The following is a 17,734-nucleotide window of genomic DNA, read 5'->3' as shown; positions in this document are numbered from 1 at the left end:
AAAGTTTTATCTGTATAATATAACATATTTTGCTGCATTTCATCTTCAAAATTATATCGTATCATATGTAAATAAGCACTTTATAAAGTGGCTCAGGTTGTGCAATATTAGAACTGTATCATAAGTACAATTACCTCACAGTAACTTGCAAGTACAAACAGTTCTACAAGGAGCACTTGATGGACTGATTGAGTGCGTGTATAGTTCTTGGGATGAAACGGTTTGTGAACCACGAGGTCCGAACAGTAAAGGCTCTGAAGCATTGGTCGGATGAGAGCAGTTCAAATAGCGAATGGCTGAGGCAGCGAGTGCTTGATGCTGTATACCGATAATTCTCTTTCTAATCACTGTAGATCTGTGATTCACACTCAGATACAGTGATATAAATACTCCGAGTGGTGCAGTGAGAGTAATATGGAAAAAGATGAACCGCTGTGGCAACCCCTAACGGGGTAACAACGCTAAAGCAGTTATGGTATTTAGAATAGTTTAACCATTCTGTGGACCATTATATTGTTACAGATTAATTACAATCAGATGCATTAAACTTATAAACAATAAGCGGTTAATTTCAGTGTATTTATAAAGCCACGTCAGGGATGTAGATCTAAAAAAGAAAGGGTAATCGCACAGGAACAGTAGCACTGCTTTGACACTGGGTGCCGCCAGTCTGCAAAACCAAGCAGATAACTTGCGTACGACAGGGTATGAGCTACCGTGGAAATGTGCGTGGCTTTACGGCAAGTTTAGGTTTTATACATCGCGATTTGAACGTGGAAACGTTCTTGCGCAACATTTCTGTGCGTACGCACCGTTTATACATGAGGCCCCCTGGACGTCCACGGAAGACAACACTGGTGGATGATCGCAGAATAATTTCCATGGTGAAGAGAAACCCCTTCACAACAGCCAACCAAGTGAACAAGACTCTCCAGGGGATAGGCGTATCGATATCCAAGTCTACCATAAAGAGAAGACTGCATGAAAGTAAATACAGAGCGTGTACTGCAAGGTGCAAGCCTCTCTTAAGCCTCAAGAATAGAAAGGCTAGATTGGACTTTGCTAAAGAACATCTAAAAAAGCCAGCACAGTTCTGGAAAAACATTCTTTGGACACATGAAACCAAGATCAACCTCTACCAGAATGATGGCAAGAAAAAAAGTATGGAGAAGGTGTGGAACAGCTCATTATCCAAAGCATACCACATCATCTGTAAAACACGGTGGAGGCAGTGTGATGGCTTGGACGTGCATGGCGACCAGTGGCACTGGGACACTAGTGTTTATTGATGATGTGACACAGGACAGAAGCAGCCGAATGAATTCTTAGGTGTTCAGAGACATACTGTCTGCTCCAGCTAAATGCAGTCAAATTTATTGTCCATCTGTATCATGAAACGCCGCCCAATGACCCAAAACATACAGCCAAAGCAACCCAGGAGTTTATTAAAGCAAAGAAGTGGAAAATTATTGAATGGCCAAGTCAGTCACCTGATCTTAACCCAATTGAGCATGCATTTCACTTGTTGAAGATTAAACTTCAGACAGAAAGGCCCACAAACAAATAGCAACTGAAAGCCGCTGCAGTAAAGGCCTGGCAGAGCATTAAAAAGGAGGAAACCCAGCATCTGGTGATGTCCATGAGTTCAAGACTTCAGGCTGGCATTGCCAGCAAAGGGTTTTCAACCAAGTATTAGAAATGAACATTTGATTTCCAGTTATTTAAATTTGTCCAATTACTTTTGAGCCCCTGAAATGAAGGGATTGTGTTAAAAAAATGCTTTAGTTGCCTCACATTTTTATGCAAGCGTTTTGTTCACCCCACTGAATTAAAGCTGAAAGTCTGCACTTCAACTGCATCTGAGTTGTTTCATTTAAAATTAATTGTGGTAATGTACAGAACCAAAATTAGAAAAAAAAGTTGTCTCTGTCAAAATATTTATGGACCTAACTGTATCTACTAACAATAAAGAATGGGTTTTAGTTGTGCATTAATCCCTGGTTCATTTTGTTGTTTTTTTTCCCTATGAAATAAAAACAGACTGGAAAAGATTTTAGTTTAGTTAAAAAAAAAAAAAAAAAAAACCTGGTTAGGACAGTTGGAACCAAAGAGTCTGACAATGTATTCTAATCTAGAGACAATTTATTTATATACGAGGGAGGACCTAAAAATAACCGGAAATATTTTTAAAACGTGTTTAATTTAATTTTCTGTACAAACTACAATTAGTCTCCTTCAATGTACTCTCCATTGGCGGAAATCCACTTCTCTAACCGTTTGTTCCATTGTTCGAAACATTTTTTAAATTCGTCTGAAGTAATGCCCATTAATGCTCTGGTCGTTTCTTGTTTTACCTCTTTGACGTCAGCAAAACGCCTTCAAGTCTTTTTCATCCGAGGGAACAAAAAGAAATCACACGGAGCTAAATCCGGTGAGTAGGGTGGGTAGCTCAGGGTTGTCATACCGTTTCTTGCCAAAAATTGGCGAATGCTGAGAGCAGGTGTGAGATGGAGCGTTGTCATGCTGAAAGAACCAATCGCCCGACTCCCACAAATCAGGGCGTTTCCTTCTCACACTGTTGCGCAACCTTCTTAACACTTCTAGGTAGAATGCTTGGTTTACAATCTGACCTGCTGGAACAAATTCATAATGCACGAGACCTTTGACATCAAAAAAAGAAATCAACATTGTTTTCACTTTTGATTTCATCTGCTGAGCTTTTTTTGCTCGAGGAGAATTCGCGGTTTTCCAATGACTGGACTGCTGTTTCGACTCAAGATCGTAACTGTAGCACCACGATTCATCTCCTGTAATAATTTTGGAAAAAAAAATCTGGGTCATTATCAAACTGATCCTTCATTTCACGACAAGTTTCCAGGCGACACACTTTTTGATCTGCTGTCAGCAATCGGCCCAACCACGTACTACAAGTACCAACCTAACAACAACAAAATTCTGGTTATTTTTGGGTCCCCCCTTGTATATATACACACACATACACTTTGGGTAGGATTTAATACTGATTAGGAAGACTTAATAAAACCAACAATCTGCTCTGGAATTAGTGCTTTGAATCTTAGGGAAATCCTGCCAAGAGGACAGAGACAACCTTGTGAGTTCCGTAGGGCAACAATTCAGAACTGCATTAGAAGACTTGACCTGTTGAATATACACAGTATATATATGTGAGCTAGCAATAGAACCAGCCATCCCAGGCATTTAAAATTCACTTTTCACATTTTAGCATTTAACAATATCAAAAGTGATACATTATAACATTTTTCTTTTTGGTTAATACCGTTACTGTTCCCCATAAGTCTGTTCTCCATTTCTCCAAAACAATTTTGTGCGTTTTATATATTCCTGAGCACTCATTTCAAGTATTTTTGTTCATAGCTGTTACAATTTTGTTTTTAAGTGCTGCATCATATTTTACACTTGTTTTTATTAACAATATTTTCAGTTAATTCACTAAGCAGCCGACCATGGCGCGCAAGACAGAGACCATGGGATACGCAGGACAGAGCCCCGCCCGCCAACTCTAACCCTCCTCCCGCATCATGGGATACGCACGACTGCGCCCACCCTCGCAAACTGTTTTACACGCCGCATAAAGCAATTCCCATCCGCGACAAACATGCTTCTTCTTAGATGGTCCTGCAGGAACAGGGAAAACCTTTGTCTACAAAAACCAGATTCATACCATACTAAGAGCATAGTGTTTTTGTTGGCTTGCCCGCCCACCTGTTACCAGCATTCACCGCAATATACTGGAGTGTAAAACTATACCAGCTGCTACCTCACAAACTGTCCTTATTCCCCGGATTTCCCTGACCCCATCAGATTCAAATTTGCCTTTTACACGCAATTTCCTGACCCCATCAGATTCAAATTTGCCTTTTACACGCAATTTCCTGACCCCATCAGATTCAAATTTGCCTTTTACATGCAGACAATTTCCTGTTAGATTAGCCTTTGCAATGACAATTAATAAGGCACAGAGCCAAACTTTCAAAAAGACATGCCTCTATCTGCCAACTCTAAGACCATGGGGAACGCACGACAGAGCCCCGCCCGCCAACTCTAACCCTCCTCCCGCGTCCACCCTCGCTCTCGAGGCATGCACACTGCCTGCTCATGTGCCCGCACGCAACATCTCACCAAACACCGCCTCAGTCGCTTTCGTCTCTGCTACAGTCCACATGCACCTCTGAGCCACGTTGACTTTTCATTGTTCTTTTCGGTTCCGGCCGCTTTTCTATATATAATCCACCAAGTCGCCCAACCATGGGATACGAACGACAGAGCCCCGCCCGCCAACTCGAACCCTCCTCCCGCGTCATGGGGAACGCACGACAGAGCCCCAACCGCCAACTCTAACCCTCCTCCCACGTCCACCCTCGCTCTCGAGGCACTGCTTGCTTATGTGCCCGCCCCCAACACCTCACCAAAAACATCCTCACTCGCTTTGGTCTGTGCTACAGTCCACATGCAGCTGTGACTGTTCATTTGCCTACCATGGCCACTGCTTCAAATGTATTTCATGGAAGCAACACTTCTTTCAATGTTATACAAATTCCTGCATCAGGAAACTGTTTGCTTCTATCAGTCGTTTTTTTCTGGAAAAATGTCATCGACGAAACTGTTGCTCTCGAACTTCGCAACATGGCTGTAACATTTGTTTGCCAACACTGGGATAACTTCGGCGACGTGCTGTCCGTTGTTCTTAGTCACGGAAGCATAGTCATACAGTCTGCTCAACAATACGCGGACTACATGAATACTTCAGGAGTTTATGGTGGCGAGGCAGAAATTGTGGCAATGTCCCAAATGCTTCCACCTACTATCACCATTCACTTCCGAGATATCCCTGACCCCATCAGATTCAAATTTGCCTTTTACTTTTACACGCAGACAATTTCCTGTTAGATTGGCCTTTGCAATGACAATTAATAAGGCACAGGGCCAAACTTTCAAAAAGATATGCCTGTATCTGCCAAAACCAGTTTTCTGTCACGGACAATTGTATGTTGCCCTCTCCAGAGTTCCATCTTTTCATTCACTTAGTCGTATCCTCAAACCCAGACCATCTGGACATCTGTGTCGTTTAGGAAGTGTTCACCCATCAATAAATAATTATGCAGCGTATGCTATGCCGCGGGTTGGCTAGTAATAAATAATAACGCTAAACTTGGATCCTAATATCAGAGATCCTGAGACAAAGCATAGTGCAAAAGAATTAAGACACCTTTAGGGGTAAGTGAAAGTGCTCAAAAAGCCAATCTCAAGTAATGGTATCACAGTAGCAAACAGTTACATAATTAGGGACAATTCTAGCATTTGTTTAGCATTTTTCAGACTTTTTAAGAACTTCCTGCATGCATTTTCAAGTATTTTCTAGGCTTATTTTTTGGATGTTTTTCTAACATTTTTTAGGTGTTTCTCAGTCAATTTTCTAAAGTTTTGAAAGCAGTGTTTTGCTGGGAAAATATGATTGACATGATTTTCATTTTGTAGCTTTTGTGTTTCAAGAATGTCTTCAATGACTTTAGAGCTATAAATACTGGTGATCACCATACTTAAGAGTAGGTGTCATCAGCGTTGCGAGTACACAAATCGGGTTCACCCTGTTCTACAGCAAAGGGATAGGGTTTATATTACATATATCATGACATCACTGACTGAAAAAGCTCTGAATAATCTTTGGCAATGTTCTATATGAATCATCATTGTTACTGGTCCATTGATACATTCATTACATTAATTTTGTAAAAGTATACGAGGTGCCTGTTATGTCAGAAGAGACAACTAACTGGATCCTAAAATTTAAGAAAGGGGAAAAAACCAATTAGCAAGTACATTTTGTACCTTTTGAGGGGCTTCTACCTGACCTGGAAGTACCACCATCATGTAGCGTGTGGCAAGCGGCTGGGGGTGGTACCCAGCTGGGACTCCCGGGAGGACCGGAGGAGGGCTCACGCCTCCTCTAGACCACGAGGGGGCGACCGCCCTGGTTGCTTTGGGGACCACGGGAACTGAGCTTGGAAGCTCAACCCCATAGGGGCCTGTGGTCACCGCCAGGGGGCATCCCAATGCCTGAGGAGCCCAGACCAGGGACACCCAGAGTGCTTCCGGGTGAGCAGCCGGTACTTCCACCCCACTGGGGAGTGTCGGCGGAAGCTAATCAGGAGGCACCTCGAGCATGTCCGGGTGGGGATGAAAGGGGCCGCCTCCCTCCATTCGATGGCTTGAGTCGGGAATGGAGAAGACGGAGCTTGGGAGGAGAGGAGTGGAGGCAGACATGAGAGAAAGAGGCATTGTACAGAAGCCTGGACTTTGGGGGAGTTTTGGGATTGTGCGCACTTGTAAATATGGAGTTTGTAAATAAACGTGTGTTGGGTGATGAACCATTGCTGTCCGCCTGTCTGTGTCTGGGCTGCTTCCCACAAGCACTACGGCACCGGAAGTACTTTAGGGTCCGAGATAAAAAAAGAGGCTGCCTTACCTCAGAGGGGGCACTGAAATTGGGAGGGGTTTGACAGAGCTCATTGGCAGGTGCTGGAGAGGAAAAGGAGTATATGTGTATGCTGTATATTATAGCAAGAAGGTTAACAGTGCCAATATAATTTGTTAAAATTTATTTCAAAGATTTGCAATTCAGCTGAGAGACTGCTAGAGGGATGAATAAATGACAGCTGTAAGTCAGGTTAGGGAGATGGGCAGAAAACATGTGAAGGACACACAAGCAGGCTATTTTAAAAAGTGCTGATGTCTGCTTGACCAATATAGTTAAAGAACCCAGAGTCTGTGATAAATGAGAAGAACAGGTGATGGTATTAATAACCAGCCAGTTCATTGAGCGAGGCCCTTAACTTGCAATTGCTCCGTCTTGGGTATGAATTTAATCTGCCTCCAAGTAGGCCCTCCAACCTCCAACCTGCAGGGAAAAACTTGGGAGTTGGTGGCAGAACTGACACTCCAGCCACCATAAAAACCTCACACTGGTTCCAATCTATATACTAGTGTGGTGCTGAGGTGTCACCCGTCGCATGGCTGCACTCGGGTCCTAATCTGGGATCCCGAGTTGGTTTGTCATGTGGTGGGTGCGGCAATGCGCTGTATCAGCGCCTGCTCCAACCTCTCTCTCTCTCTCTCTTATGGTAGTTGCTCATATCTGACAAGAATTTTAAGAATATGTAATTATGTGAGTGTTTATAATGACGAGGATCCAACACAATGTCAGAAACGTCTTCACTATGTAGTCGACATTCCTTGCTGGATGGAACATCTATGTGTCAGCATTCTCCCACTTGGCTTCTCTCTGGTTTGAATATGTATGTTTACACGATTATGCATTATTTTCTGGGAATGAATGTTATCTTTTAAAGCAAGTTAAATACATATCTCTCTTTGTACCATATTTCTCTCTTCTAATTAATTTTCCGCCATGGGTACAAAAAGGATGGTATTGGTTCTAGTCAGTTCTGCATCAAGAAACACATTCCAGAGGAGATACAGTGCCCCCTGCTGGATACATATATATCGTGATGTACTCCATTAGAATTTATGGAACTTAAAGCAATATAAAAACAATGGCAGCTTTCTTAATTTCAAAGAATTATTCACACTGATTCAGGGTTATGCATATTGTTCACTTTCTAAATTGAGATGTACTGTTCATCCATCCAGCTTTTAACACACTTATTTAAATCAGGGTCTTAGGAAACAAGCATCTTTTAGGGCAGCATTCAGCGCAAGGCAGAGACCAAGCAATTCAAGGTCAACAGTCCGTTACTAAAAAAATTTTAAATGCCTTTACTTTTTGTACTGCAGGGAAAACCTGACCTACTTCTGATTGCAGCAATTTTTGGCAATCAATCAAGAGGCTGCTTGGCTAAAGATCTAACACCAGTGTGGCTTTTAACAGTCAAAGCATGACATCTAATGATGGTCAGACCATCTTTTCAGAAACAGATATTTAAAAAAAAAAAACACACATCTGAAATTTCAATTAGTAATTATGAAAATAATTTTAAAACTGCTATATTCATTAGAATTGTAATCGTCAAAATAATAGGTAGTTTGAATATTTGATGGGTGAATATATAAAAATATTAATGGTCCTTACATTCTGTGTACATCTCTAAATATTGGCTTAAGCTAGAAATTAAAAGCTTGTATAACTATACTGATATGCATACTATACAGTATATGAATGAATACTTGCAGCTGTTGTGGCACTGTAAGACCCAACAGCACAATTGAGACACAAAACATCTATAAACAGATTAAAAAAAAAAAAAAAAAAAAAAAAAAGATTGAAGGACAAATTATATATTAGGGGTAATATTTCATGGTGGAAAATATATATGCTTTTATTATCTGGTATTTGTAGGTTGCATTGGCCTTAAAGTACAGCTCATTCAATTATGTTTTCTCAAACTGTTAGACACCAGTCAATGTCATCTGCAACTTTTAAAGTTTTTAAGTAGTTTTATGCTTCTTGTATAAATTACTGTAGCATACAAATTAAATAAAACTATACATTAAAGGAAACCTTAACAAGATTAAATGATACATAACTTACCTTATTTTGATGAAGATTCTCAATACTACTGGCCATCATCTGGAGATGTGCTTCAATCTTATTAGCTTCATTCAGAAATGTTTGGTTTCTAACTGTGGCATGTTTTTCTCTATTGTGTACTTCCTTTAAATAGGCTTGCAGTCTGTTGCGTTTCATCTGAAAACTGAACATAAATGAATAAAAACAAAGAAAATCTAGTTAAAGTGAACAAATTGTAATGAGCACCAAACAATAATAAAAAAATAAATCAATTAAGTGTATTTATTCCACTAACGTATTACAGCTAAGACAAATGTTATGTTACATTGTTCTATACTACCAATTCTTTTATTCAAAGCCATTCATAAATTTCAACGGTATAATTGCTAACATATTTCTACAACTTTCTTGGTTCTTTCCCCACCCCCCCAGTTTTCCCCAAATATGTTTAGGAAAACTCACAAATTTACACTCATCCCAATCAATATACTCCTTACAGGTATTTTGAAAATGCTGAGGAGAAAAAAAGAGAGTTATCTTTTTCACAATTGTCACCATCTATTCAAGAAATAGGCTAGCAGCAAATGCTAAAACTGTGGAGGGATGCAAGTGCAAAAGAGAGGCTTCTCGTCCATATAAAGTGACTGAATCGTGTCACCCTAATTACTTTTGTCTGTCTGGCATGGTTCAAAGTGGGAGATGAAATTAGGTGCTGCAGGTCTGGACAAGTGATGCTTAGGATGTATAGTAACCAAGTCACAAGAGGTGATCAGTTACTCTATGCCTGATTTTGTGTTTACCTGGAGTTTCAAACTGAGCGTTACAAAGGTAAGGGAACATTTTACAGAGAGGAAATCACTGTTATTTTTGTACATAGCCATCACTCAACTATACTTCTGAATATCTGAATTTTTGGTAACTTTGAACTTAGTCTGTGATGCAAATGGAGCATTTGTTTTCCCTTATGGCTGGTCATCAGGTCACAAGATGGGTCAGCTCTGGGCCAAGTTAGCTTTTGCACTAATATTTGGCTACAAATTACAAACACTAAAAAAGATGGATTAACTACAGGTCAGTACTGGGCCATTGGAAGTTACCTTACAAAACAGTAACCCTTTGTTAAGTATCAAAGTTAACAAACATTCAGTAATGTTGTTTTTCTTTAAACAAAAAAAAAAAAAAAAAAAAAATCAGCTTTTGACCATTTCTTTCTACACTGAAGGAATGTATACCAATTGAACAGGTCTGTTTTTTATTTCCTTTTACTATATCTACATGAGACTATTTTGATGGATTCTGCACATTATAAAGTTCAAATGGAAGGTCAATAACTGAGTTTCAGCACATGATTGAGAAACTCTGAACTACAGCGGTGGATTCTATAGCTCTTCATACACTTTTTGCAGCTGTAGAAAGAGAAGCAACCTGTGCAGGCTGTGCATGGTGCTTCGCTGGCAACACTGACCTTGCATACAAGATCTGAAGCCATGATGGCACAACGAATAAGGTCAGACTTTGTGTGCTTTATTCCTACAGTACTTCCATTTATGGCAGAGTTCTGAAGAATCAGCACCAGAAGCAGGAGTACAAGCCCAGGTCACAACCACTGTCCAATCATATGTCCAGTAACCAGTTTGAAGCACTGAACTATCCAGCTTTGCCAGCTGACCATCAAATCATACTCGCCATGGGATGTCCAAATGTTTGTAACCGGAATGTTCTGACCATAAGACTCAAATCCTACTTTCCTTCTATTTGTGTTTTGGACATTGCAAGGACTGACCATCAGCCTTTGAAAAGCAGAGAAACATAGGGACTGTAGTGCTGCAAGCCAGAGCGAAGGACATTCCCAAATGTGCTTAAAATGGACTTCCTTGGGTCAACAGACAGAAGAACACTACTGCAAGAATCATCATTTCTGGACTTCTAGCAGTGATAAGAACAGTGGACCAAGCTTTCAGCAATATGCTGAAATTCTTCTAGAACCCTGGCATTTGAAGTCAAATGGGACCTCTTTTGTAAATGATTGTGGTTCTTCAGACAGGATGGCTTTCATCTCAGTAGGCAAAATCTAAGTGTATTCTCAGATGACATCAGCAAGTTAATAAAGTGTTTATGGTTATTTAACCATATGAATAATGGTGGCCACCAGCACATATTAAACTATGATGAACCTGTAGATCTTTAACAACTAATTACAGCTGAACTATAAAAAAAATAATCATGCTGAAGGCATCCTTTGCCTTTGTGAATGAGAAATATGCTGGCACAGTTGCCTGCCACTTCTCCCTTATTTGCTTAATGTTTTTTGCATTTATTGTTTCATGTACATGTTATTCTGATTTATTCTGCTTTATGCAGACCTGCTTTACTTCGGATATCCTATCTGCCACTGGAAGAGTCCTTTGCGTATCTGACCCAGAACTTTTGATGTTCATGAAAAACTAGCTGAATAGCGCAGAGAAATACAAAATTTACAAATTTTGTACTCCAGTATTGCTTGCTTCTGTTTTCTTTTCTTTTTCTTTACACTTGATAGTCTTACTCCAAAGGGGCAATAAAATACTGTGAAGTGAAACTATATCAGTTGCAAGATTCGACTCAGAATGTCAAATACAGCAATACCACAGCAAGTGCTACAGCAAAAGTGCACAAGATATTGGCATCCATGCGAAACAAAATGGTGTTGCATGAAAACATAAAATATTTTGTGTACCCTTAAAATGACAGAATTCCAGAAAATAAATAACAGAACTGAATACCACTGATAACGAAACCCAAAACAGAAAAAATATAAAAAATATCTGAAAATAAATAAAAAAAAAAATGTAATCTGAAAGAAGATCACAACATTTCAAAGTTATAGAACAATTATCCAACTGAAACCTGTGCACTTTGATTTGGTTTTTTGAGGCTTTTTCAAAGAAGTCTCTGACTGCTTAAAGCCATGTCACATAAGACAACTTTTCCAGCGAATTTCAGTTGTAGCCTTCATTTATATAATCTTAATGATTTGGAGAAAGTAGGCAACATGTTCCTGTGAATCCAGTTACGTAATGTGACATACCTGGCAACTCAGTACAACTAGTCCACAACTTGCTCCAATAAAATTAAACAGGTTTGATATTCTTTTTAGTCATGGGGTGGGCTCGGTGTACATGACAGCTAACAACCAACGAAATGCTCATCTGGAAGTACAACACATATAATGCAGCGACTAAGAATAAGGCACACGGGTGTTTTGGACCTCACAAACAGAAGAAAAGCTTATTTGTCTGATGTCTTGTGTTTTATGTACCACAAGTTTGATGATTTGAATCAACACATCCAACCATTCATCAAACATTGAAACAAACACATTGACCCTTTTGGAACTGCAATGCGGCTTGCTGTCACACTGTTATATTGCAATGGCCAAATTCCCACTTCTTTTCTCTGACATTTTCCACTTTGCACGGACATATCTGTCTGGAATTTGCTTCTATTTCATCTTGCATGTTTCCACATTCACTTTCAAAGAGCTGGCAATTTGATGCCAGCTGTTCCAACAGGCATGTCTGTCACTGTGGAGATACTGATAGTAAACAACAATGCTGAGGTCACGTACCAAAACATGAACACACATGCCACCAACATTTTTGCTGTACTGCAACTCATGTGCGCATCGCGTTAATTTCTGACCACATACTCAGAGGACGCATCAAAAGAGTCCTGGAAATGCATGGCAGCCATGATGCATGCACGTAAGCATCAAGTATAAGCCCAGCCTAATGCTGCAGGTTATTGGCTGTCACAAAGAGACAACTGCGCAGGAGTAATGCTACATGGTAAAATAGATGTACAGTAAGTTCCTTACCTAAACAAGGGAAAAAAACAAAAACTCTATTAGATGGAGTGGGAACATGAGGTTCCTTGGGAAGATCTTCTGGCCTTACAAACCAAACCAGAAAAAAAAAAAAAAAGTAGATGTTATGGATTGTCATTTAAAAATTTAGCTGAGAAATTAAACATATTTCCAAGACTACATTTTTTATTTAAGAAACAGCACAACTTTGATCTTTTATATTGCTAAAAGATGTCAAATAATAAATTTTACTTATATGGTACCTTTCCAAAAATTAACATTATTTTGTCTTAGTACCTAGATTACTGCAATGAACTTCTGTGAGGACTACCAAGAAAATATATAAACTTATAAATGTATTCTAAGATTAATACATTATTCTGGAAGACATTTCTGTTCTAGTATTTTGAAACTTCCTGAACTTAGTTTCACTTTTCATTTTTTACTTTAATTTTGATTGTAGATTTTATAATTATCATCATATACTAGTTTTACCACAACACCATTTCATTTTGGCTAAGTGCACTGCTATTTTGTTTCCCATCACCTTGACGCCGCTGCCTGTCATGAAGGACATCTCCCTGGAAGTCACATTATACATCACATCTGGTCATAGCAAATGTTATAAAATTGCACAAAGACTTTTGCGATTGTAACCCTCAGATATTTTCAAACTCTCTCAATTCAATTGTAATTTATGTTCATCTCTTTCAAATATTGTTCTGTTACTACCGTATGCATGTTGTAATTTGTATTTTACTACTTGTAAAGGACTTTGAGAAACAATGTTGTGTAAAAACGTGCTATATAAGTACGTGCTATTTTAATCATTATGCAAGCAACAAAAATGCAGCTAAAACTTTGTTGCAATAGGAACCACTGTTAAACACTCCTTTTAATAGTTAGGACTGGTTTTAGTTTTTGAGCCATGCCTGCTTTGTGTGCAAAATGTAGTCAGATGTAAAGTCTGAGCACTTACTGTAGATTGGGTGAATACCAGTATTCAATGTGACCTGAAAATACAACTGTATAAGAAGATAATACAAATGTGAAGAAGTAAAAAGAGTGATCTTACACAGTAAAAAATGCCAAAAAATACTAATAAAAAAACCAAAAAAATTAACAGCATTGCAGTAATTTCATCCATATGGGTAAATAAATGTTCCTTATGTTTGATAATGTCAATTTACAAGTGTCATCTCTCATAGCATTTATGCTTAAATGGGAAACAACATGGAACATAGCAATCAGCTCAGTTCTAATTCCTAATGTTGAAGGAAAAGTGGCTTACCTGTTTACACCATGGTTTTACATGATTAACTGCAATCAAACACTTTGGTTTTATCAGTTTAGATAGATAGATAGATAGATAGATAGATACTCTAGCCAGTTTACTCTAGCCATTATATAATAACATTACTATACAATGGATTTTCCAATTGCATTCAATGTTAAATACATGTAAATATTCAGAAAATCTGAAAGGGAGCAAGCACATTTTCACAGGCATTGAACAATTTAAAATTAAATGCAATAACATTTAGAAATACTATCCAGCGTATATCTGTGTGCTACTTTAAGTTACAGTAAAATTAAAGTTTGTAACTTCTTCAAATATTTACATTTCCTTTCACAAACAAAATGCAGGCAGAACAAATTACCTTTACCATATAAAAAAGTGTTTTTATTCAGTCTGTAACACTTACATACGTTGGTCGGATCTGTTTCGTGAAAACAATTGCCTTTCCAGATCCAATCTTTTCTTTTCACTGTAAACAAAAGAATAACAGAACTGTAGGTTTTAAATCCTCACTATTTTGCAACTTTTTTTAAAACTACTCAAAAGACTGAACATTGTTAAAATGTAATTCAAGGATTTGTAGTTACACATCTTTTTCTTACATACAAAACTTTAATTTATTTACAATAAAAAAGTACCAGATATTTCCAATCTACCTAATTTAACATCACTTGAAAAATATAAAAATGTTACAAGGATTTTTTTTGTAAAAGTGATTTGTATAAAATTAGAAATAGCACAGACACAAGAACTGATCATAACGGATGACATCTGCTTATTCAAAAAAAAAAAAAAAAAAAAATCTTTACATCATAATCTGTTTTTTTTCTTAAGTGCTAAGCCAAGTATCCACCCAGCTCAATACTATTTATTGAATCCCGACTATTTGTAAGGCCATGATAAGATACCCATGTAGATTCTGGCATGTTATCGACCCTAGAATAATACAAATTAAATGCACCAGCCATTTCCACATTTTAATATATATTAACCCTATTCCCTTATTAGTAAATTCATCTTCCCAGTTTCATGGCCTGTTGTTATCATTATAATGTCACTCATATAGAGAAGCATCTGAACAAAGGCAAGAATCACCCAAGAACTGGGCAGAAATGTACCACAATAACTAAAGCAACATGTAATGGCCCAATAACCTACTACGTGTCTTTGAGATGTGGGAGGAAGGAAACTGAAAGATCTGCAGAAAGACCCTGTGAACAATGCAAGAATTTGTAAACATCATATTGACAGTAACCTGGCTGGAAATCCAACACTGGTCCCGGAAGCTGTGGGTCACCAGCATTAACCACAGTACAACCTTATCATAACTTCTCCCATATTAATATCAATACGTTCAACCTCCCCCTTAACCATTCTCTGATAATATTTGCATTATTAGCAATATTCGTTTAATAATAATAATAATAATACTGACATTTTATTTATATAGTGCCTTTGCAGTGCTTATTGGAAATGTACAAATTCCTTTTTAGCAGATACTCTCATCTTCCTACAGCTATCCTTCTGATCTCCGGATTCATTCTTTATGGGTATCTACAGGTATTTGGTATTTCACAACAGCTGTTTTTATACAAAACTGTCTTTCATTTTATATAAAACCAAGCAGCTGGTGGTGGATTTTAGGAGGCCCAGGCCCCGCATGGACCCCGTGATCATCAGAGGTGACTGTGTGCAGAGGGTGCAGACCTATAAATACCTGGGAGTGCAGCTGGATGATAAATTGGACTGGACTGCCAATACTGATGCTCTGTGTAAGAAAGGACAGAGCTGGTTATACTTCCTTCAAAGACTGGCGTTCTTCAATATCTGCAATAAGATGCTGCAGATGTTCTATCAGACAGTTGTGGCGAGCGCCCTTTTCTACGTGGTGGTGTGCTGGGGAGGCAGAATAAAGATGAGGGACACCTCACACCTGGACAAACTGGTGAGGAAGGCAGGCTCTATTGTAGGCACGGAGCTGGAAAGTTTGACATCCGTGGCAGAGCGACGGACGCTAAGCAGGCTCCTGTCAATAATGGAGAATCCACTGCATCCACTAAACAGTATCATCTCCAGACAGAAGAGCAGCTTCAGCGACATACTGCTGTCACTTTCCTGCTCCACTGACAGACCGAGGAGATCGTTCCTCTCCCACACTATGCGACTCTTCAATTTCACCTGGGGGAGTAAACGTTAACATTATTCAAAGTTATTGTCTGTCTGTATACCTGCATTGTTAACACTCTTTAATATTTTCTTTATCAGTATGCTGCTGCTGGAGTAAGTGAATTTCCCCTTGGGATTAATAAAGTATCTATCTATCTATCTATCTATCTACAGTATAGCTACAGCAATGTTACTCTACCACTCCTTTATTCTTCAAAAACTTCTCAGAATTTGCTTTTTTGAAATCTGTTGTATTTAAAATTTGTCAATGGAACAAATAAAAAATGGGCCAATAAAACAACTTCATTCAGATGTAATTAAAACGATTTTGACATGACTGTAATGAGTTCACTGAACTGCAGTAACACTGAAGGAAGATCAAATTTGTTTGTCTCTAACTCAGAACTTTGTTCAGAATTACTCACAGATGGATGAGCATCCTGCTTAGTAACTAAATATGCTCTCTGTACATTTGCACGGTTTTCAGCTCATGATGATTCAGTCTTCTAATAGTGAGGGTAAAATGATAGACAGTGGCCGGGACTGCTGCCTTACACCTCCAGAATTCTGGGCTGTAACCTTGGCATTAACACGATCTATGTGGAGTTTGCATGTTTGTTTGTATGTCCCTCCCATCCACGGCACAATGTTTAACGAACTGTCGACCTTGAATTGCTTGGTCTCTGCTTTGCGCCGAATGCTGCCCTAAAAGACGCTCGTTTCCTAAGACCCCGATTTAAATAGTTCTGTTAAAAGCTGGATGGATGAACAGTACATCTCAATTTAGAAAGTGAACAATATGCATAACAAACTAAATATTTAAATTAACATTTTAAACAGAACGCAGTTTCAAGGTTAGTTCAGTGGGGTCTCACGAAATAGTGAAATTTGCATAGTAAAACACTTTAAAAATATTCATAGATGGCAACTACAATTAATTCCACGGCTGGGGGGGGGGTAACGTTAACATTATATAAAGTTATTGTCTGTTTTTACCTGCATTATTATCAATCTTTAATTTAATATTGTCTTTTGTATCAGTAAGGTGCTGCTGGAGTATGTGAATTTCCCCTTGGGATTAATAAAGTATCTATCGATCTATCTATCTATCTATCTATCTACAAACTGCGATTTTTATTTACCAGTTATAAAGCATTCGTATGCACAGCAAGACTATATGCCTTTTACGGTCGTCATAAATATATTATTACATAAAACCAAACATGAAAAGTCCTAGCGAAAATAAAGTAAAAACTTGCCCCAATCAAAAGAGCCCAATTTCCCGCAAGTCAGCGAACTTGAGTCCGTGGTTATTGACTCGGCCTACGACGCCAAGTAAAGAGCACAAAGTAAACACTTCCTTCTTGCCATCGAGTTTAAACAAAACTTGCTTAAGAATTTATAAATACCTTTCACATAGAAGCTGTTGAAGTTGCCCTACTTTGGCAAAATAATCTTTTTCGGTGAACATCGTAAAACCGCAGACAAACTATGCGCTCCAGCGATGTTTACAGCGGTTGTCATACCAGCAGCTCCCATGAAGCACTGCAGATAAACAGAGCGACACACGTGGGTGCTCGGCGGCGTGTGCCTGGCAGGAGTTGAAGTCTTAACCGTAGGCATTGCTTCAAGCGTGCTGCAAATTATTATTTTAATATAAGCCAAGGTATTCATCAAGGTTAATAAAGCTTCGTATGTACACGCGTGAGGCTCAGTAGTAACCGCAGCGTTAACGACAAGTGGTTAAACCGAAAGACCATCGGTGGAATGAGAGACACCCGCGCGGTGCATGCAGCAGACCCGTAAGAAAATAAGCACGAGTAAAATAAACATTAAGTCTCCGCTTCAGAATGAAAAA

General features: G+C 38.8%; 1 protein-coding gene across 2 annotated transcripts in view; it reads right to left on the bottom strand.

The window, feature by feature from the left end:
- kiz (kizuna centrosomal protein) overlaps window positions 1-17,439 on the bottom strand; it is a 181,974-nt gene extending 164,535 nt beyond the window's left edge. Inside the window, exons 1-3 of one of the 2 annotated variants that reach the window (XM_028797521.2) lie at window positions 17,286-17,437; window positions 14,117-14,179; window positions 8,588-8,750 (exon numbers count right to left, since the gene is read on the bottom strand). In XM_028797521.2, the coding sequence (XP_028653354.2) occupies window positions 8,588-8,750; window positions 14,117-14,179; window positions 17,286-17,347 (288 nt within the window). In that variant the 5' untranslated portion in view covers window positions 17,348-17,437. Of the gene's footprint in view, window positions 1-8,587; window positions 8,751-14,116; window positions 14,180-17,285 lie in introns of both variants that reach the window. The other variant, XM_051925558.1, reaches the window with a different exon arrangement.
- Between the last annotated feature and the right edge of the window lie 295 nt (window positions 17,440-17,734).

This window comes from Erpetoichthys calabaricus, chromosome 3 (assembly GCF_900747795.2).
Source record: "Erpetoichthys calabaricus chromosome 3, fErpCal1.3, whole genome shotgun sequence".
In the NCBI taxonomy this organism is placed as follows: Eukaryota; Metazoa; Chordata; class Cladistia; order Polypteriformes; family Polypteridae; genus Erpetoichthys; species Erpetoichthys calabaricus.
The sequence above is the reverse complement of the archived record's forward strand: the minus strand, read 5'-3'. Positions and strand labels throughout refer to the sequence as shown.